Source organism: Pezoporus occidentalis, unplaced genomic scaffold (genome assembly GCF_034315485.1).
Source record: "Pezoporus occidentalis ecotype Australia unplaced genomic scaffold, CSIRO_AGI_Poc_V1 ctg24, whole genome shotgun sequence".
Lineage (NCBI taxonomy): Eukaryota > Metazoa > Chordata > Aves > Psittaciformes > Psittacidae > Pezoporus > Pezoporus occidentalis.
In genome coordinates this window covers 7,549,039-7,570,077 of record NW_026914285.1, presented here as the reverse complement: position 1 = coordinate 7,570,077, position 21,039 = coordinate 7,549,039, and the positions used below count along the sequence as shown (strand labels likewise).

At 41.4% G+C, this 21,039-nt stretch overlaps 1 protein-coding gene across 1 annotated transcript; it reads right to left on the bottom strand.

The window, feature by feature from the left end:
* Positions 1 to 7,022: 7,022 nt before the first annotated feature.
* Positions 7,023 to 20,728, bottom strand: IL10RB (interleukin 10 receptor subunit beta). The gene is made up of 7 exons (XM_062622237.1): positions 20,541 to 20,728; positions 18,392 to 18,515; positions 16,547 to 16,716; positions 14,200 to 14,363; positions 12,217 to 12,367; positions 10,552 to 10,709; positions 7,023 to 8,220 (listed from the first exon to the last, which is right to left on the bottom strand). The coding sequence occupies exons 1-7, from the start codon at positions 20,584 to 20,586 to the stop codon at positions 8,008 to 8,010; spliced, it is 1,026 nt and encodes a 341-aa protein (XP_062478221.1). The 5' UTR covers positions 20,587 to 20,728; the 3' UTR covers positions 7,023 to 8,007.
* Between the last annotated feature and the right edge of the window lie 311 nt (positions 20,729 to 21,039).

Sequence of the window (21,039 nt, the reverse complement as noted above, 5' to 3'; positions counted from 1 at the left end):
GCTGGGTGTGCGCTAAGAAATGTAAGCTAATGCTGCGGTCGGTGTGAGCAGGCGGCCTGCTGTTGGCAGCGGAGATGCTTGGTGTCCTGGTTCATGCAGGGCTAACAGGACCTCTGCCCTCCGGGATGGGGGTTAGTGGTTGGGCAGCTCTGATGTGCTGTCTTAACAGCGCTTGTGTTTCCACCCATTGTTCTGTCCTTTTCTGGTCACTGTTACTTCATCCCAACCTGTGGAAAAGAAAACCTGGGCTTAGAAAATTTGGACTGTTGAGCCTGGAGAAGGCTGCAGGGAGACCTCATAGCAGTCTTCCAGTGTCTGAAGGGGGCCTACAAGGATGCCAGAGAGGGACTCTTCATCAGGGACTGTAGTGTTACGACAGGGAGTAATGGGTTCAAACTAAAACAGGAGACGTTCAGGTTAGATATAAGGAAGAAATTCTTTACTGTGAGGGTGGTGAGGCACTGGAATGGGTTGCCCAAGGAGTTTGTAATGCTCCATCCCTGGAAGCATTCAAGGCCAGGATGGACAGGGCTTTGAGCAACCTGGTGTAGTGGAAGGTGGCCCTGCCTACAGTGGGGGATTGGAACTAGATGATCTTAAGGCACTTTCCAACCCTAGCTATTCTATGATTCTATAAATGTCAATAGAGCCCATTCACACAGGTCACAAAAAAATGCCCCATCCAGCTTAATCAAAAATAAAATTAAAAATTGGGAATCCACAAGATGCATTGAGTCATGGAGAGAGAATGTAATTCCTCTCGTTCAATAGGGCACGTGTCTGGGGGAAATTTGTGTTGTGGTGCAGTCCGGTTGAATGAATACTGCAGCGAGTATTGAATGTAGCATGCATGCTGCAGTTCCTGAAGTGGGGCTTGGACCCATCTCGCTTTTTTGCAGGCAGAAGTTCTGGTTTTATGACTAAAAACCTCATCTTTTCTGTTTCATGTTTTTCATGAGATTGCCCAGCTGCAGTGGTTGGGAGGGTAGAAGTCAGGTTTTACCTTTCGCTTCCTACCCTCTCAGAGCAAGAAGCTTTTAAGTGGTCACAGCAATGTGTACAGAGATGAGGATTTGAAACTCTGGTAGGAAAAGGTCTGTGTCCTCTACATCCTAGGTATTTAATAAACATTGCAGTTTTTTATTGCTTAAGGAGATGATTATCCTTCCAGGTGTACTTCTGAATAAAGGTGTTCTTAGCTGTTGTTGATGTCTCTTTTCCTGTGAGGTGCTACACATGCTCTGAGCACATCTGCTAAGCCCAGGCTCTTTGGGATACTGAAAAAGCGATACGTAACTAGAGTTTAACTCTTTTGGCCTGTAGGTCTTAAGAAATGCTTGAGGGTAGCTAGAGGGCAAGATGCAAAAATCCACAAAATTAAGTTTATGTTGGGTTGTAAGTGCAGGGATCTTTCTTGAGTCCATGAGGCAAATCACTTCTACCATCTAAGATGGCAAAATTTGATCCAAAGTATTTCTATGGTTTGCATCGTCTTTTTCTATATGATAACCTTTCAATGATTTCCTTTTCTGAGACGGTCATGAGCAGCTAACCCCAATGTCAGTTTTGCTTGTTAAAAGCCAATACCGTTAGTATCTAATTGTACTTACAAAATGCAGATGCTATTGATTCCTGTAAATGAATGAACATATCCGCAGCATTACCCAACTCAGGGATGTAAAAGCTCCAAAGTTGTCCTGCCAAAAAATCTGATGATTGAGAAGAGGCTGATACCATTACAGTGAACTCTGTGGACAAGAGGTTGTGGATAACCATGTCCTTTGAAATGCACAATGTCTAGTGTTCTCTAGTATGATACCAGTGCTTGTACCTAGCACAACTTCTTTAAACAAAAAACAGTTTATGGAGTGTTTAAACAATCAATGTAATTTTAGTTCCTAGTTTCCATTACTAATTTGTTTGCATCAATAAATATGCAATGCAATATATAATGTGGAAGTGTATTTATTGTGTAACAGAATAATAGTGAATAATAGCCTATGACGTACCACTTGGTGTGGGCCATCATATCTTTCATGATTATCCTATGACATAGTCAGTGGACAGTCAGTGAGGAGAAAGCATGTTGTGATGAAGGTAACAAAGTAGGACATAATCTGTGAAGTATTGTCAGCTTCACCACAACTTCCTGTGCGATTTTGTGTAAACTCATTGCTCTTTAATACAAAAGCTGTTATTTATCCTTTTTCTGAAGCTGCAAAAAAACTCAACTCAGCAGATGAGCATTGCTGAAGTGCCTTTGCAATCTCAACAGGAGGATTTCAAAGCAACATTCAGCATAGCAGTTGTACTCTCGGTGCTGTTTGATGAAATGGCAACCTTTTATTAGTTCATAGGAATCAGGCATGCCATTTTCAGGAGACAAGCCTTGCTGGTGGTAGTCTGTTGTGGACAGTTCTTTGGTGATCTCGAGTGGCTGTGCTCCTCACAAGAACTAGGGCTCTCTAGGTTGGCAGTTTCCTTGAGTAGGAACTCAAGTGGCACACTGTTATGTCCGCAGTGTTAATGGCTGACACCAAACAGGCCTTCACTTTGTGCATCACTGATGCTATGCTTCTCCAGATCAGGAGGAGTACACCCTTATGGGGTCCAACAGAGGCAGCGCTAAACAGCTCTTTCCCATCATAAGATGGTCATTACTGTGAACAAGCAGCAGATGTGTCTCTCAAGGGTCATTCCTCCCTTTCCCAGGGCTGCTGGATTTGCTGTACATGTGCAGACCATGTGTGGAAAACATGCACACAAGGTTCACTGTTTCATGGAAGTGTCATGTTTTCTGATGCAAGACACACAGGAACACTTGGACAGACACCTTCTGCACCTGCAGCCTGTTGCTGCAGAGATGTGAGCAACACCAGGAGCAGGCTGCTGCTATCGGAGTGGTTCATAGGGTCTCTCTCAGCTTCCCACAGACTCTTGGGACCAAGGTAGGGAGCGCAGGGCTATGGGCTGTGCTGGCAGCAGTTGCTAAGGGATGAGAGGAAGGCTCTGGACATCTGAAGATTTTGGTGACTGAGTGTACGTGACTACCAGCACTATTGTGAAGTGCTAAAAGCTGAGATATATACCTAGTGCTTTTTGGTTTTTTTTTCATCTTAGTGGGAGGAAATCTGTGCCTGTTGAAGGTAGGAGCTGGCTACAGGAATTATGCAAAATGTATTCTTGAAAGGTACAGGGTACTGTGATACTAAAATGATGAGTTTGGTTAAAAACATCTATAAGGCAGAGCTGATCATGGTAAAGTCTGCTCAGCTATGAAAGCCTTGCCAGAAAAAAACAAACTGAACCCAAACCTAACCAAATCTACATTCTGCACATCAAGAGTGAACTATTACAAAATAAGTGATGCATTATGGTTGAGCCTGTAGAAGATAAGTACACGGATATAACATGACGTTTAGGGCATACGGCATTGCATTTCTGACCTTGAGTCAGATTTATTCTGTGATAATTTGTTATCTTGTCTTCATGCAGTTTATAGGGAAACATTTTTTATGGCGAGTCATTTTATGTAAACTACACTTCACTGTAACTATTTTGTGCTCCTGTTAACGAACTACACGTCGCTTACTATTTTATTACTTGTAGAAATATTTCATAACCTACCAAATATATTGTAATATTTACAGTTTGTATTCTGGTAAGTTTGAGTACAGCTTCCTGACTGATATTATAGAATACAGAAACAAAACCTGGTGTTGGTACAATCTGTTAGAAGAGATGCTCTATCTCCAGTGCACAGGCAACCAAACAGAAAGGAAGACAATGTGTGCACCTGTGGTCATCAGTACTAAAACATACATGTGATGGAGGAAACCAAGCCACACAGGCCTCACTGAATTTATTTCAGTTGGCTGACAGACAAAGGAGAAATCATTTGCTTGTTTCTTCTCATGTCAGCTCTGGAACAGGATAAAAGAAGGAAATACAGCATTTCATCTTGTTTGAAAAGCAGGGAAACGTAAGCTCAGGGAAGGAAGCACCTTAGGGATTTCATTGTACAGGCTCAAGGCAGGATCAGTTGTATCTCCCCCCTTCCTAATGTTCATTTGGGCTTAGCTGTTGGTTTTGTAGGTTTTGTTTGGTTGGGTTTTTTTTAATATGCCACTTCTCAGACAATATTTCCTATACTTTTTCTGTTTTCATCATTAGAAAACTTTTCCTCACCTCTGTCTTCTTGTGGTCTTCTAACTATTTTCATCTCTGTCATGGACATAGCACAAATTATTCATTACTCCTTAATGTGTCTGTGACAGTATCTTGTAAGATACTATGAAAAATCTTACTAAAGTCAAAATATAACCTACTGGTTCTGCCTCTTGCACAATGTTTGCTGGTGTTCATTGAAAAGAATTAGAGCAAACTTTTGCGAATATATTGATACTCTGCAGCTGAGTGATAGTTTTTCTACATAGTTTTGGAAGCTCAAAACATTATAAGTGAAGTATATATTAAAAACCAAGCCAAACCAAACCCTGCTTCTTTCCACTTCTTTCCCAGGACTGCATTTGGAAGTTTGGGCACTATTTCTACATTTCTTGGACAAAGCGGGGTTGGACTCCTGTGCTTACATGAAACCCCACTTCATAAAAGTAGATGTGTGCCTTCTCCCTCCCTCCCCTGTTTCTTTTTTCATGTGTTAAAAAATTTGCTTTTGAGACTTTATTCTCTTTGGGATTGGGGTACTTCCCATTGAGGAAAGCTACATAATAGCAGGTCAAGTTTTCCAAAGTATTTCAATATCCCTTCTCATTCTAATTTGCAGTTCAATCTGACTGATTGCTCTGTGGCAAGGAACAACCTCATTTGTCTGGCAGGTTCCTTCAACTGCTGTGGATCATGCCCGGAGGTGAACTTGCTCCATGTTTACTGCAAGTCAGGTCTCAATGAGCAGCGCATGTAGGAGCTCTGAAGTACAGCTTGTTGCTGTTATTTTAGTCATAAACCCTCTTCTGAGGTCAGAAGAGTGGAATTTAGCAAAGACCGTTGGAGTTATCCAAGAAATACCTTGCCTGGTTCAGCAAGTTAACTTGTCTTCTAACAGTCGCTGTATGTACAGCTTCCCCTGTCCCCTTCAAGAGGATCTTGCTGAGATTTTTCGGGTGCTGTACATTAGCTACAGGCCTTGCCCCTGTCCTGCTTTCTCTGTCATTACTCACATGGTGTTTGCCTGCTTACTTAGGAGGCATCTGTCTCTCCCATCACTGTGGTACCTGCATAACATAATCCTCATTTAAGAGCTGAGGGAGTGAGAAGGACAGTGCAGCCAAGTGATTTGACCTGAGGTGAGAAGTCAGCAACAAAGCATTCATCACAGTACTGCAAAAGTCAAATCATTATTTAATATTACTTCTGAATTCCTTTATAACCAGGAAAACTAACAATGCTTCACTGCACTCACAAATCCGCATGCTGGATGCTTATATGACCAAAGGATGAGCAGACAAGCAAACAGATATCAGTGTTGCAGGATGCCCTGACTGCAAGGTTAGCTCTGTGTGAAGTAAGATTTCTGGCACCAGACAATCACAGGCTGTCTCTCTGCCCTTTCAGAGAGGCATATATTCTGCATTGGAGACTTCACTCTTGTTTTGTGTGGCATATAGTTTCCTAACTTTATTTACCAGCTTACCTGCATTAGAACGCCACCAGTGACAGCATAGTCTAACAGCTCTGTCAGCTTGATGTCCTCAGACAACTGGAGCATGGTATGCCTGAGGGTTGAACCTTTGCTAGGATTGTGCAGGTCTTTCTGGAAACTTCATCAACCTACTGAGATACAGAGTTGCAGAATTCATTCCTATTTTATGCTAGTTGTGGTGCAGCTGGAATCTTACATATTTTGCAGTCTGGAATTCACTATGTAAAGGCTTTGTGACAATGATATAGATCTTATATAGGTTGAAGATGGGCTCACATAAACTTAAAGCAGCTGTTTCTTTAGAGACATCATGTTCCATATCAAAGAAAAGTTAAACAAAGAAACTGGTCAGAACAAATCCTTCCTTTCTCCCCTTGTCTGATGCATTGAAAGAGGAAGCAGCATTCTGAGAACAGTCTTTCTCTCTCCGCTCATGTGATAGCACAATTGGTATTGGCAAACACATGAGGGGAAACGCTTCCTCTTTTTAAATGGGAGAAGCCAACCTTTCAAAAGTTCAGAGGCGATGTTGTTGCACACATTCTTCCTGCTTTAATCTAAAAAGACTCTCTCTTGGAATAGCCAATTTTTTTTTTTTTCTCTCCCCAAGTTTGGCTTACCATTGAACCTGTAATGAAGTGACAAATCACGTAGGACTGCCTTGTCTATGCCGTCATCATAGCCTTTGAACCAGCTGATTGATTTCAGCCACACTTGATAGATAACAACTTCCTGCTCTTCTATGAAAATCAGCCACTAGATAGATGAAAGCAGCTCTACTAAAAGAGTGAAGAAAAGGCAGGGAAATCTCAACCCTTTTCTCTTCTGGCAGCAGCTGGCCAGCCAGCTAGCACATGCATTGCCCACACAATCTATGCTGGGTGTTTTTTATCTTCTGAAAGCCCAAAAAACCCCGCCAAAACCATTTCACAGAATAAGCTGCTACTGTGGTAGAAAGGGTAGGGAACACATGGGGAACTGAATTTTTACAGTGGAGAGGCATACGAGACACAGGACACTGACTGTCATTGGGATCAGCACTCACAGAGCAGCTTTGGTGAGATGTGAAGAAAAGCACCAATGAAACAAATGCCTTAAAGAAAAACTGAAATGAAAATCCTTCCTCATTTCTTCCATATTCACATTGAACCAGAACATGATGAAAATCAACAAGTGCAGGAAAGACGTGGCAGATTACAAAGTGGTACAAAGAATCAATGCCCGTTTTCCTCATGTTTTCTCCTGCAATGGTTCCCTAGAAGCGTGTATGCATGCATTAATTAACAAACCTCAAAAACATAGCCCAAAATGTTGCAATGCCAGCATAACATTATGCTTTACGCACAACTTCACTCGTTACTTCTGCTGACAGAATTTTCTTTTTCACTCTCTTTTGATGTAATAATACATGCAAAAAGACTCGCATTACAAAATCAGTACACAGTGCAAGGGTCACTCTCTATGCCCCAGCGTTAGCATGGATGTAACCTTCACATGCCAATGAGATTATATTATGTAATATGGGAGTCACATCAACCTGGATTTTCTTTTGTTGTTAACTAAGACGATGTTTCAGTAGATAAATAAAATGAACCTACCTTTTAACTCCCACTTTAACTGCAGTTTTCCACTGGACTCTGGATTAGGCAGCCAAAATTTAATTAGCCATAGAAACTGGGGGGCAGAGGCTCAGGGGAGTGAGCAATACCTGAACGTGGAGGGCTATCAAACAGTCCACCGGTACACTCCCATTATCCTTAGCAATGAGATATGAGTAACATCTCATTGCACTGCAAAACACACCGAGTATTTGTGTTTGGTTTATTCATACCAAGTTCATACCATCAGAATAACTTTACAACTTTGCATCAGGTAAAAAAAAACATTTAATAAAAAGATCACACCACTAGGGATATCCTTAAGAAATACACACAATTTCTCATTACAAAATATGAGTCAGATCAGGTCTTACTTTACAAAATAGGACTTTCTTTTACAAACCTTATATAAAGTTTCAGTTTTATTAACTTTTGCAATAAATAGTTCATCAAAGTTAAATTAACTAGTATTATATGTAATTGCTCATTAAATTAATGTCATGACAGTGTCAGGTATTGCTATAAATTAAAAGTGAACCACTACAAACAGTAGCAAAAATTATGTATTGCTTAATTCCTCATTTATAGTCAAGTTTCTTGTACTCAAAAAAATAATATGTCTGTCAAAAGTCTGTGTACACATCTTCATGTATTCATTTTTACTGTCTTAAGACTGTAGCAAGTAGAAAATAAGTTCAACAGACCATTTGATTTTCCTTTGGTCTGAGTGAAGTGTAAGGAGTGCATTCAGGCCTTTTCTGAAACTGATACTATTCTTGAATCAGAATTTTCTTGTTCAGAGTCCTGAAGGTGCTCTGGTGTCTTGCTGGCTTCATCTCCACTCTCATCACTGTGACTTTTGGATTCTTCCGAAATGACAGTTAGCTTGTCATAAAAGAGATGCTCTTCTTGTGGGACTGGAGAAAAAATCTGTGAACCACTGGAAGGCTTGTTCAAGAACTGTGAAGGGAAGAGGAAATGAGAGTTAGATGGCACCAGCCATACCATCCTGTTTGCTTAGAAATATGTTTTACATTATTTTCCACACATCAATTGCTTTTCTCAATCCTAAGAAGTCTCAGAGCGGCAACAACCTAATAACCTGCCTGCTCACTTTAACACCCTGTGCAAGGCTTGGAAGCAAGGCAGAAGTGCCTTTATTTGCAAGAAAATATCCTAGGTGTTAGTGATTTCTTTGGAATATAAACTTTCTTAAAAAAAAACCAAAAACCAACAACCAGAAAACAAAAACCTAGGTTTTGTTTGGAAACAAAAAACCTAAAAATGGTGACTTGGCTGTGGGTGAAGTAGCTCGCAGAGAGATTTGCCAAACAGCTTCAAGAGATGTGAACTGCTCCTGCCATCTCAGAGCGCTGTCTGTGCAGACATCAAATGGTGATGCTTTAAATGCCAACATAAACCATAACCATTTTGTTAAGTAAAGGTGAGGGACGGAAATTTGCAAGGCTATGCAGTTCAGTGAGAAAAATGACTTAATTTTAGTACCAGAAAATCACAGCTTCCTCCCACTCCCTGTTCTACTGGTAAGATGGAACCTCAAGAATCAACATGGACTTCACAGGATGTCATGACTGTCAACATTTTGAATGTCAACAAGAACTGCACACCTACTCAACATCATAATAACATGTTAACCACTTGCTTTGTCAGCTGAAATGGCAATTCATTTTAATGCTAGTGGCTGGAAGAGTACAACTGTGTTGTGTTCTTGTAACCTGACTCCTGTCTATTACTTTAGCATATTTTACATAAGAAACAATATGCTCTATCAGGAGCCCCGCTCATTTTATTTACAAAATACACTCCCCCCCAATAATAACCTAATGTTACTATTAGACCTTCTTCTAGCAAACTGTGATTTGAAATGTTCTGTCAGTAACCTGCAATCTCAAATGTTCATGTAGTGAAACCACTGCCTTTGATAAATGTAATTTTAGGTAGGCACGACTGACTTTGATTACTTTGATTTACCTTTATAACCCACCAGCACAAAATGAAAATTCTCCCTTTCTTGTGAGAAGCTTGTGAGCAAAATGAAATCTGACCACATCCTGTATTGATAAGAGCAATGCTACCTTCCCAGCAGCTCTGCTCCGGGTTCTCACTGTGCACTGAGCATGCGCTCAAATTAAAGTGCAAGACAATTGCTAAGTTTGCTGCAAAGCCTTCATCTGATGAACTCTAAGTCAAAATGAAGGATGAGAGAAACTGCAGGAAATGGGTGGCATGGTTTAGTGTGAGGTATCCCTGCCCATGGCAGGGGGGTCGGAACTTGATGATCTTAAGGTCCTTTCCAACCCTAACTATTCTATGATTCTATGAAATTCAGCACAGCTGCTAACTTTGGCAATCTTTATAGCCTTGTTTCTTGGAGGAGATTCTGATACAATCTTTTTATGTTGCTATATGGGTAACAAGGGCCAGTGGTATTCCCCAGTAGTAGTGGCTAACATTCACTGAACCTTCAGACTTCACTACATTCTTCACTGAAGTTAAAACTCATTACTGTGTTTGTGAAAGAACCTCCTTTCAAATGTGCAAGTTTAAATCTAAAATGAGATGGGGAGACATATTTTAATTGTTTACAACCTAAAAAGAGGAAGAGAAGGTTAACACCTGTTATTCTCTCATTCTAAAATGAAAGAAAACATCTTGTTTCTAAGCCGTAGAAAGCTTCACACTGAAAATTATGCAGTTACTTTAGGAATAAAAGCCTATGCCAGGTTTTTAAATTATTCAGCTTTAAACATTTTGGACCATTCTGTGCAGAACAGTTCAAGATGACAGTATTTTAGAGTTTATTACACATCTGTATACTTCAAAAAGAAGTCTAATATCACTGCTTCTTACTTACGCCTATGCAGCTCCACAGAACTTGGAATATAACATACATACAAAATGCATGACCTTATAACACCAGAAATTGAATATTAAATGAACTAACTTCCACTACCTTTCTCACACAGAAAAGTACTTTCCTTTGTCAGCTTTTCCTAAAGTTCGCAACTTCATCATTTACACTCACTTGAATGGCTTTTGTGTTTGGCAGAAGAGTGAGTTTCACTGTACACAATTGTATGACAACAGATAACCAGCATTGCTCCTTCTAGTCTAACCCCCCCTCAGAACAGCCTGCACTTTACAGATGGCTCACAATCAGGTGCAAATGAAAAAAGGTGAAATAAAAGAAGCTCTAAAGGTTTTGGCCCAGAAAGCTTTTGAAAAGCAACCGCTTCTGCCAATTTTAACTGTGTTAAGTAGAAAACAAACCTCTTTCAAGTGTTGTGGGAAAACATACGAAGGACAGAAAACATGTTTGGTGAGTCGATACAGATACAAAACCAAAAAGAAACAGACAGGAACAGATATCACAACGACCAACATTGATCCTATAAGAATGGTCACAACTATCCACACAGGAGTTACACCTGCAAGACAAGATAAAAACAAACCAAACCAAACTTAAACCTGTGATTATGAATTTCTGGATACATTCTTTTCAATTTATCACTTTCTCCATGGAATTAAAACCAAATCAAACCAAAAGCCACCCAACCAAAAACAAACAAACCCCAAAACCCCCAAAACCCCCAAACCCCAAACCAAACTATCACAAAATCGTAACTGCAAAAATAAGTCTTCATTTTCAGATGTAAAATACTTATTAGCTCTTAATTTTTTAGCCTGAATAGGTTGAGTTGAAGTTCTCAATACAACCTTACAAGCCAGCATATGTAGACGTTTATGGTTATATGTACAGGTGATTCTACATGCAAGACTAGGCAAATGATTAAAGGAAAAAAGACCAACAGAAGCATCCATAAGGCAGTATCATGTAAAAATGGCAGCAAAGTAAAGACAGCAAGGGAAAAATGACCATAAAATTCAAAACTGCTTAGCCATTAAAAAGAAAGGCATGCTTGGAGATTTCACAACAGGCAATGCGAACTGAGATGTGTCCATACATCCCTGTATAAATGTTTTAAACCAACCTATGCATGCTAAGCACTGGTCTAGCCATGAACTAACAAGGAACACCACCACCAAAACCAACATGCAATTCAACCGAGTGCATGCAGGTAGTATTCATGTAGGAGAAATATGTGAGGAAATATTTGACAAGAAAAAAAACTTAGAGAAACAGCTTAGCCCAGCAGCTCCCACAGAGACCTTCCTTCTTGTGGTGCCTCTGCCTCTGATTTTTCATGTTATTTGAGGGCGTGTTAGCTGAAATACTGACTTTTTCAGAGACATAATGTGTATCATCCTTTCTTTAACTGGGGACATGAAGTTCCCTGCTAAGGCAACAGGGTCAGACCACATGGTGGTTAATTGCTGGACTCCACAGACAGCAGCCTAGGCGGCATGGTCAGGAAGTGCTTTTCTTATGTAACTACCTTCAAAATGAGAATGGAAGTGCCTGAACAAAATACTTGTTCATATTACTGATTAGGACATGCTGTGTTTCACAGAGAAAGAGCAGCATGGCCTACCCTAGTGACAAGCACGGGCATTGTCACCACAGGTGAAGCAGACTGCAAAACAGGGGCCAGTTCCTTTCTCAGTGACAAATACACAACAAAGACTTTCATAGGATAATAAATACAGCTGAAGGTAAAAGAAATTCAGACAGAGAATGATTAGTGAAGAGTACGTGCTCCATTTAACTCTGATTTGCAGTGTATGAGGAACATAGAGGGCTCTGGAGTGAAGTAAAGCATCATGCTATTGGTGCCATATTGCTTGTAGTTTTCACTTTGTTTCCAATTCCTGCACTCCAAAGGTACATAGCTATTAACCACCAAACAATACTGAAGTAACAAACACATCCATTTTTGGAAGTTTTACACGTTACACTGACAGCCATTCTGAATGGCTTTACACATTTCCCAGCTCCCTACAGTGTGTGTCCTTCCGCGCTGCACCCGGTATTACCGTTGTGGGTTGTCTGCTCACACAGCACTTCACTCAGTTCCCCTGTTTTGTTCCACTCGGGGATAACTGCTTGCACTTGAATACAATATATCGTCCATGGCTCCAACTGAGAGAGGATTTCAGTGTTATGTTTAGTGTCTACATGAGCTACCTAATAACAGAGAATACAAAAGAAAAGAAAAGCATGAGTCCAATCATTTGGCTAAGTAATTACAATTACATTTAGAATCACAGAATGGTTTGGGTTGGAAGGTCTGGGTTTAAGATCATCCAGTCTCAACCCCCTGCTGCAGGCACGGACACCTTTCACGAGACCAGGTTGCTCCAAGCCCCATCCAACCTGGCCTTGAGCACTGGCCAGGGATGGGGCAGCCACAATTTCTCTGGGCAACTTTTGCCACCTGCATAGTAAAGAATTTCTTACTAATGTCTAATCTAAGTCTCACGTTTTTCAGTTTAAAGGCATCCCCCCTCATCCTATCACTACTGCCCTTGTAAAAGTTCCCGCTCCAGATTTCTTTTAGGCATCTTTTAGTTACTAGAAGGCTGCTACAATGTTTCCCCAGAGCCTTCTCTTCTCCAGGCTGAGCAAGCCCATCTCTCTCCACTTGTCTTCATAGGAGAGGTGCTCCAGCCCTCTGATCATCCTTTAGTAGGACATCTCATAATTTAGTAGGACAAATCCCAGCAGTTGTAGCTGCAATGTGAACAAGGCTTTTAAAGGCAGAATGAGATTCCCTGCCTGTGGCAAATAGCTGATAACTCGGGTATCAGCTGTGGTCGCTCTGAGACCATTCACATCACTGACTTTCTGGCTGCTATTAGGTGACTGCCAGCAGACGCAACTTGCTGTTTAGAGGCATGACTGGTTATGTCCATGTAACTATAGGGTTCCTGAAGAGTATAGGAGCCCCTAGAGGATGCCCATTATGCAGTAACAGGTTTTTTCTCAGGGATGAGGAGACTGTATAGCTAAGTTTTAACGTTATAAGCAAGGATTTATTTGAAAAACAACCTATGAAGTTACATAGTCTATGCCTTCTGCTTCTTTGATTCCTATGAAATTTTCCAGACTTCTGCTCTGAGGTGTTATAAGCACAGATTATACCTGAACCTCTCACTTTCTCTGTATATTTGCCTAAGTTTGCATCGCATATGCAGAAATACCTTCACTTCTTGTAGTCTGTTTTTTGGAAATGATGATCCCTCATTTTCTGCAATTGAATGCCTAAGAATTTTTCCAGGATAACAAATACAAATCACAATTATATGTGGTGGAGTCCTATTATATGAAAATTGTGCTGATGTACAAAGCACTAATTACACTGTGACTGGTATCTTCCAGTAAAGGCCTTCCTTTTTTTCCTGTAATAGAACCTATGACCTATAATTAATATATTATTTATGATCTTTCTTCATGCATTCTGTGGGAAGCTGAGTAACACATCTGTCTGTGGAAGAGGCTGTCCATGAGAGGAAGGAAGCAAATTACAACTTCACGAAATTGAAGAGGTAAAGGTGACCACAATTAATATAAAGCCTCATCCATGGTGGTATTCAAAGCCCAAAGTCCCACAAAGAACACAAACACTTGAATGACATGGGATTTGAATCTAAGTCAGTTTGTAGCCATGATCACAGACACTGCTGACATTACAGCTTCTAAATTTACCCTTGCTTGTATGTATGAAATTCAGGGATTTGATGAGGAAGCCTGCATCGCAGATAAACACATCACTGAACTGAGAGAACAAAGTCTCATAATGTAGCAGTTAGTTCCAATTATGGAAAGAGCAAATGATATCAATGCTACTGTTTAACTACACAGCTGTCATTTGCTCCGAATAGCAGTTGTAGTGACTAGACTTTCTTACACTAGTTAGCAGACATACATTTTTATTTCAGCACTGTTAGCTTTCAGAACTTCATCAGTATGGTACTTTACCAAGAAAAGCAAGAATCAAAATCATGGAGTCACAATACCCTGGAAGCAGTGCTGCCTTTCTTCCAGTACAGTATCCTGTAATTCCATGAACCGTAATACTGCTTCAGAGGCCAGTTGTCACGCTCAGCAAAAGGGCCTATGAAATCCACATGCAGGGACCCAGACTCTGACTTCACTTTTACGTCAGGTGGCCCAATGATGGCTATACATGAGAACAGTGGAAGAGAAGAACAGAATTCAGTTTCATGTTGTTTTCAGTTTGACATTTTTATACAACCCATCACAAGTCATGCTTTAAAGAATTTTATCAGAAAAAAGTTATTTCCTATCATGGATCAGGCATAAATAAATCCTTTCCTTACAGAGTTGCTTTTGAAAGGGATTTATTTTTGCCGTTAGGTAACAGATGCTGCTGCAGACTACATTTCCCATAGAATAAATTAACTCAGTTCCCTTTTGCCAGCTGTGTGACTCCTGGGAGCGGAAGGACTATTTCTATAGGTTATTACTCACTTCTCCTTCTCGGCCAAGCTGCTGCAACATCTGTCTTTTCTGAGGAGACCTCTAGTGAAGTGTTTTAATGTTTCTTTCATTGTGATAATTTTGAAAAACTGAAGCATTTGAATTATTTCTACATTTCTTGTACTCCTTAGACTGAATATTATATTCTTGCCATTTGTAAATGGCTTTTCCTCATTGTGTTTTTGTGCAGCTTACCTAAATTATTTCATGACTTCACCTTAGTCAGAAATGAGCTCTCCATTAAAGTCTCCTATAATTCCAGCAAAAATCTCTACCCTGGCTGCCTCACCAAAGTTCTGCCTGGCTGCAGTCACGCTATAAAGGGTCTAAGAAAGGAAAAGCTCAAAAAAGATGATTTTGCATTCCTCTAGAAATATGTGCTTCTATAATTAAAAATAATAATAAAAAGCCTCAGACAAATTGCTCGCTGAACCATACATTCATGCAAGGTCATGAATGGTTTGTTGAGCTTACAAAAAACAATGTGAGGAGGGTCTTGGCTGCTCTGCTTTTCTTAGGCTATTCCTATAATACAGAGTGGAATTTAGTAAAAAAGCACTAATAGGAATAGTAACACAGAAAGGAATATCAGACATTTTGATCATGATACCCTGCTCAGATCAGTTATGGCGACCTTAAAAATACTCATGTCCTCCTCAGAGATTTGGCCAGTACTCCCAGGTAGTTCTTTTCAAGTAGTTTGATACCTAGAGTTTCCCATTCAGGAATAAGCTGCCTTTCCAAAGCCAAGCCTGCTCTGAAGGCCACACACTATTTCAATTATATGTCAAACTACAACTCTGTTAATGATTTACAAGTTTGCTCTCTACTCTGAAAATCTACCCATGCTTTTTGTATTACATCTTCTTTTGGCTGTAGCTCATAATTGCAATGTTGATGTTACTATGTTTCAGTGCTTCCCTTATAGGCAGATTAAATTATATCAACATTACACTTTTGGAGAGGTAATAAAAGCATCTTGAAAAACAAAGCTGTAAACTGTAAAATTGCATTCTGAAATCCAAGGAATAGAATGATGAAATTTCAGCAAATGGAGGCAGAACAGGAGAAGAAAAAGAAATGTAAAGTTTTTTCTCAAATATGAGATGCAACAGAAACTTCATGAATCGTTTTGTATTAACAGCTGTGAGGGGAAAAAGTCTTGGGTAACATTAACTATGTAATCTAAAATAATTTGATTTTTGCTTATGAGTGGAGTAAGAACGTACAAAACAAAATACTTGGTAAAAACCACCCTCTCATTCCCAAGCTCAGGTGACAGCAACATGATTAACATCTCTGTTGTACACTCTAATGCAAATCAATGCCTAAATCACTTCTCATGAAAGACTGTCAAGCTTCTCTAAAAGAATGGCAGTATTGTGTAATGAAGATTTCTTACCTAAAAATTAACCTTTCTCTGTGACATTTTCAACAAAAAAAAAAAGAAAGAAAGCTTTTTGCCTGGCATAGCAATGAAAAGGAAAGTAATTGAACTTACTGAGATATACAGGACATCTGAATCCTTGGCTCAGATTGAATCTCCCTGATTGAAAAATATATATGACCCTTGTTTTGATATGACCCTCATTTTAAGGGAAAGATACATTTTTGAAAACCTCCTCAAAAGAGGTTTCAAGTACCAATACTATCATCTAGCTATAATAGTGAATCTACAGTGCCTTCTGACAGCAACTTCTGCCTTCAAAAACTGGAAATGTTACAACTAAGGTTCTATTGTTCAATGTAATTACATTTAAAAATTATCTGCATGCTATAGGTTTTCTTATGGAGTCAAACTGTAAAGGTGCATTAATAGCATGCAATATGGTGGATTTTCCTGAAGATTACAAAAATGCTTACTGTCATCCATTGGCTTAAATCTGATGGCCGTCCAGTCTGAATGGTCATTTTCTGACTCCACTCGGACCTGTAAAATGTAGTCTCCATATGCAGACAGAGAAGAGACATCACACTCTGTGAGTCTCAAATTTGTGCTCACATTTTCGTATGTGTCTCCAGGTAAATTGATGCTGTATGGAAGAGAAACAACATGGCTATGATGTTTAAATTATACATGAATAAATATATTTCCTCTCAGTTAACTGGAAAAGTGCAATATCTGTTTGTTAATACAACCAGCTATGACTCATGAACAAGAAAAATTGGATGCAGTGTATAAGAAACACCATTACTAGTGTGTACACACACACTGAGCATTTTATATGCATCTATTAAGCCATGATAAAGTTAGAGATTAAAATTATGATACAGTAAATAGGTGCCCTTTTATTAACATTTACTGCCTTGATTCAACAGGCAGTAGTTATCAGACAAGTCTGCAAATATCAAGACAGCATCGCTATGCATGGCTTTGCTGTCTAACTTGGACTTTGTTCAGAACTGTCTTTAAGATATGCGTATAAGGAAAAGCCAGAGAAAATTTTAGATACACATATAAGGAACAGCCTGAGAAAACAGAGCCTGAAAACTCACTGCAACCATTCAGTACATGATACTATTTCTGGTTTGCATCAAAAGCCCATGCAGGAATGTAGTGATCAAAAGGTATTTGCTACCAGAACCCAGGAAAATCTTCTTTCAACTAAGACGAGGGATTTCCCTCAAAGGCGCCTGCCTGTGGGCACCACCATCTCCACTTTACACCCTGTCTTGGCTTTTACCTTGTCTTGGCCAAAGAATTCAACTTTTGGCAGGAACACAAGACTTCTGCCCCACCACACAGTTTTGTTGCCAAGCACAGAGGCAGGTATGGAGCCCACCACTGCGCTGGGGAAGTGGCCGCCTTCCCTGGTTCAGCTGCACAGACCACTTTTCCCAACATGAAGGACCAACTCGGAACGACACAGTGCCAAAACCAAATCAAAGCTAAATCAACCTACCAAAAATGACAAAAGGAGACCTCAGAAAATGTGTCCCAAGTTTAAGGCACTGAATGGATGAGCCACCAGCCTGCAGTTCATCAGGCATTTCCACTAAGGGCACAGGCAAGCTGACTGCATTGGTGGCAGAGAACAAACTGCTACTGGAGTGAAAGATCAGATAAAGTCCTAAACACTCTGCAGGACTAAGTCTTTGAATCACAGGTAACAGCTTCATGATAGAGAAAAAAACCACACAGACAGCTAATAACAGCCAACATTAAAATGTGTTTCTGGTTCCAAAAGAAGTATGTGCAAAGCTGCCTTTAATGCTGGGTTTGCAGTAGGAAGATCGAAGTTTACCGCAGGAGAAACTATGTGAATATCTGTCAAGGTTTAGAAGAACTGTCTTGTTTTGAGTAGATGACTGAATGAACAAAGGCCAAAGGGCCCCGGAGGAGGGTAACATCCTCAGACCAATGACATATATCTCATTAACAAGAAGCTGGCAATGGAACTAACTTTCGAGGCATTACTGAAGGGAACTGCCTCCATTATAATACTAAAAATCACACCCCCTTGAGATAAGAGACCCTTGCCCACAGAGACACTTACTCACAAACGTGTAGTGAAAGAAATCCATACTGTGCCTTTAAACAGAGAATCTAAGAGCCAATCATTGTAGATTACTGACCAACCACTAACTGGGAGTGTACTACCTTGGAACTTCTGCGTGTAGATGTAATGAAGAAGCCTCATCCGGTGTGCAACATGTACTGTAAAACTGTAAAACATGGACTAAAGAAAGCAAGCTTTCCACACTTACCTCTTAGATTGGACAGTGTAACTTATATTCCCTTTGTAAAACCTAGGTGCATCCCATTGTAAAATGCTACGAAGATTAACTGAAGTAATCCTTGTGTTTTGGGGTTTTGGCACTATTCCAGATACTGTGGGAGCAATCAAAACCAAACAAACATTTTAGTATATGTTCCTCTGCCCACTTCTCAATCATCCATAACTTAAATACAGCCTCCTTTCTCTACCTTGCCTCAGAAACATTTTTAAAACAGACTTTAATGTGATTAATTTTAATCCTGATGCATACCCTTCCTTGTGACCTTGTGCAACAAAAACAAGTTAGCCAGCATCAGTGATTTCCAGTAAGTGCAGTCTTCATGATATCATCATTTATTATGCATGACTAACTTGTTACTGCCTAAGACTCAGGGCCCATAAAGCTACATGGATGAACTCTCACTGAGATTGTCAAAATCAGTTGTTTTCACTAGCACTACGGAAATAACACAGCTGTGGGGATTGATGTGCTGGTTTTGGTTTTATTTTAAGAGGAACATGAACAGTCTTTATACATAGACCTGTGTATAACGCTGAAATAATTCAAAAAATCCACCCACCATAAGCATGTTTGTGTCATCACTGCATGGAGTAGCATTGCTGTTATACATGCTGTTATTCAACCACCCTTTTGAAAAAGAGATAAACACAAACTACCTTGGAAGGCAAGAGAGCCATTAAATACACTATATAATATTAACTGGCACTCTTCACAAGTGATGGAGACACAATTATCTTGCTTTATTGAAACCGAATAAAGGAAATTCTTAAGTTAGTATTGATGAACAGACCATTACTGTTATGATTTAATTATTTTAAAATAGTTGTTGATATTGAAACTAAAATCAAAAAGATTTTGGCCCATACTTGCAAAGGCAAAGAAATCCCCATCAGGTCAGACTAGTGCTTAAATGTCATAGGAATAAAACCTAATGACACACGTTCTAAGATAAATAACTTGTATGTCTACAGTTGATGCATAAATACATGAAATTAATGTGTTGCTTACCCACCTTTAGCAGATGAGTTTTGAATCGAGACCCTGCTTAAATAAAAACTGTTTCACAGACTCAATTCCTGCAATGTTTGCCTTGCACCCAACAAATCAACTTGAATGCACTTCGAGCTATAAAAGCAGAAGTTGCTTGCTTCCCTGCACCCCAGCCTTCTCGAGAGATGCCATCCCTGTACAAACCTCGGGCACTCTCCTTCAGAGACCTCTGCCCAAGCACACACTGTGCCCCTCTGCAGGCACCTCCAGCCTCCTGCTCCCACATGGTCTCCTCCCTGCAAAACCCCAGGTGTGCAGGACGCTAAGGAAGATGGGCACAGGTAACAATGGACTGCAAAGCCCCAGTGTAAACAACACAGCTGAAGAAAATCTGGCTAGTACAAGGCCTCTGACTTTTCCTGTCCCCTACGATGTGGTCCTTGCTATGAAGAACCCTTGCTAGGGCGCTGCCTACATTTTGAGGAAGCTCCCTCTGAAGCAGGGATGGTAAAACCGCAGTAAGCGTGATGCCTTTGAAGGTTCGCTTCCCAGATGGTGTTTCCTACTTGAAAAGCCTCCAGCTCAATTTTTTACTGGGCACTGTGGACCCAAATTGATGAGAATATACTTCTGTGGGTTTACACTTTGCAAGCGGGAGGTTTGTACACTGCTCATAGCACACCCCAGCCTCGGCCACGGCCTGCCTGGGGAACGCGTGGCCGTCCCCGCTGAGGGTGTGCTGCCGGAGCAGCCCAGCCCGTGCCGGCCGCTCAGGCACCGCTGCTCCCGTGCCAAGCTCGTTGTGCCTGCAGGAGCGTGGTTTCTCTTCCACACACGCTTTTCACCATCGGGACTTGCACCAGCGTCCAAAGGGCAATTTCAGTTTCCCTGCACAGATACAGCCTCTGAGGTGGCGGAAAGCCCGCCGGCAGCGGCACCTGGGAGCGCCCTCCGCGCAGCAGCCGGTCCTGGGAATCTCGAGGCAGCGTGGCCCCGGAGGACAAAGCCGGCCGCTTCTAGAGACCCCCGCCGCCGCCTCCCCCCTTGCTCCCCGCGGGAGGACGGTCGCTCTTCCGAGGGGGCCGCAACCCACCGCTGTCCCCCGCCGGCCCTGGGGCGGACTCACCGCAGAGTAGGAGGCAGCTACAGAGGGCAGACCGAAGGGCTGCCATGGCGGCTCCCGGCGCGGGGTTCCCTCAGCAGTGGGGCTGCCAGCGAAGTCGCGCCATGGCACCGGGTGCTGCCCTCTCCGACGAGGAGCGGGGCTGCCCCGAAACCCTTCCGTCTTCCCGTTGCGGGGCGGGGCGGTGTACGGCTCCGCTGCCGCCCCCAGCTGCGGGGCTCAACCCTCCGCCAGCGGGGCTGATTGCCTGCGAGCAACAGGGGACACGGCCTGCACCGCGGCCGGCTCACCCCGCCGGTTCCAAAGCCTTTCCAGCAGAAGCACATCCAGAGCCTGAAACCTTCGCAGGGGGCTCATGGGCACTGTGCTTTAAGTATCTCGGCGGTGCTGGCTGCTCGGATACTTAGGATCGCTAAAGAGCATCTTCAGGCGGGCAGCTGGGAAGGCAGGAGGTGGGAGCTCGTTACAAAGTGGATAGATAGATAGATAGATAGATAGATAG

Bases quoted from the DNA above. Each gene is read 5' to 3' on its own strand.
- IL10RB (XM_062622237.1), bottom strand. From the start codon at position 20,586: ATGGCAGCCCTTCGGTCTGCCCTCTGTAGCTGCCTCCTACTCTGCG. The intron at 14,364-16,546 runs GTAAGCATTTTT...TCTCATGTATAG, and splicing joins ATTTAAGCCAATGGATGACA to CCATCATTGGGCCACCTGAC. The intron at 12,368-14,199 runs GTATTGTGACTC...CTCTGTTATTAG, and splicing joins AAGGCAGCACTGCTTCCAGG to GTAGCTCATGTAGACACTAA.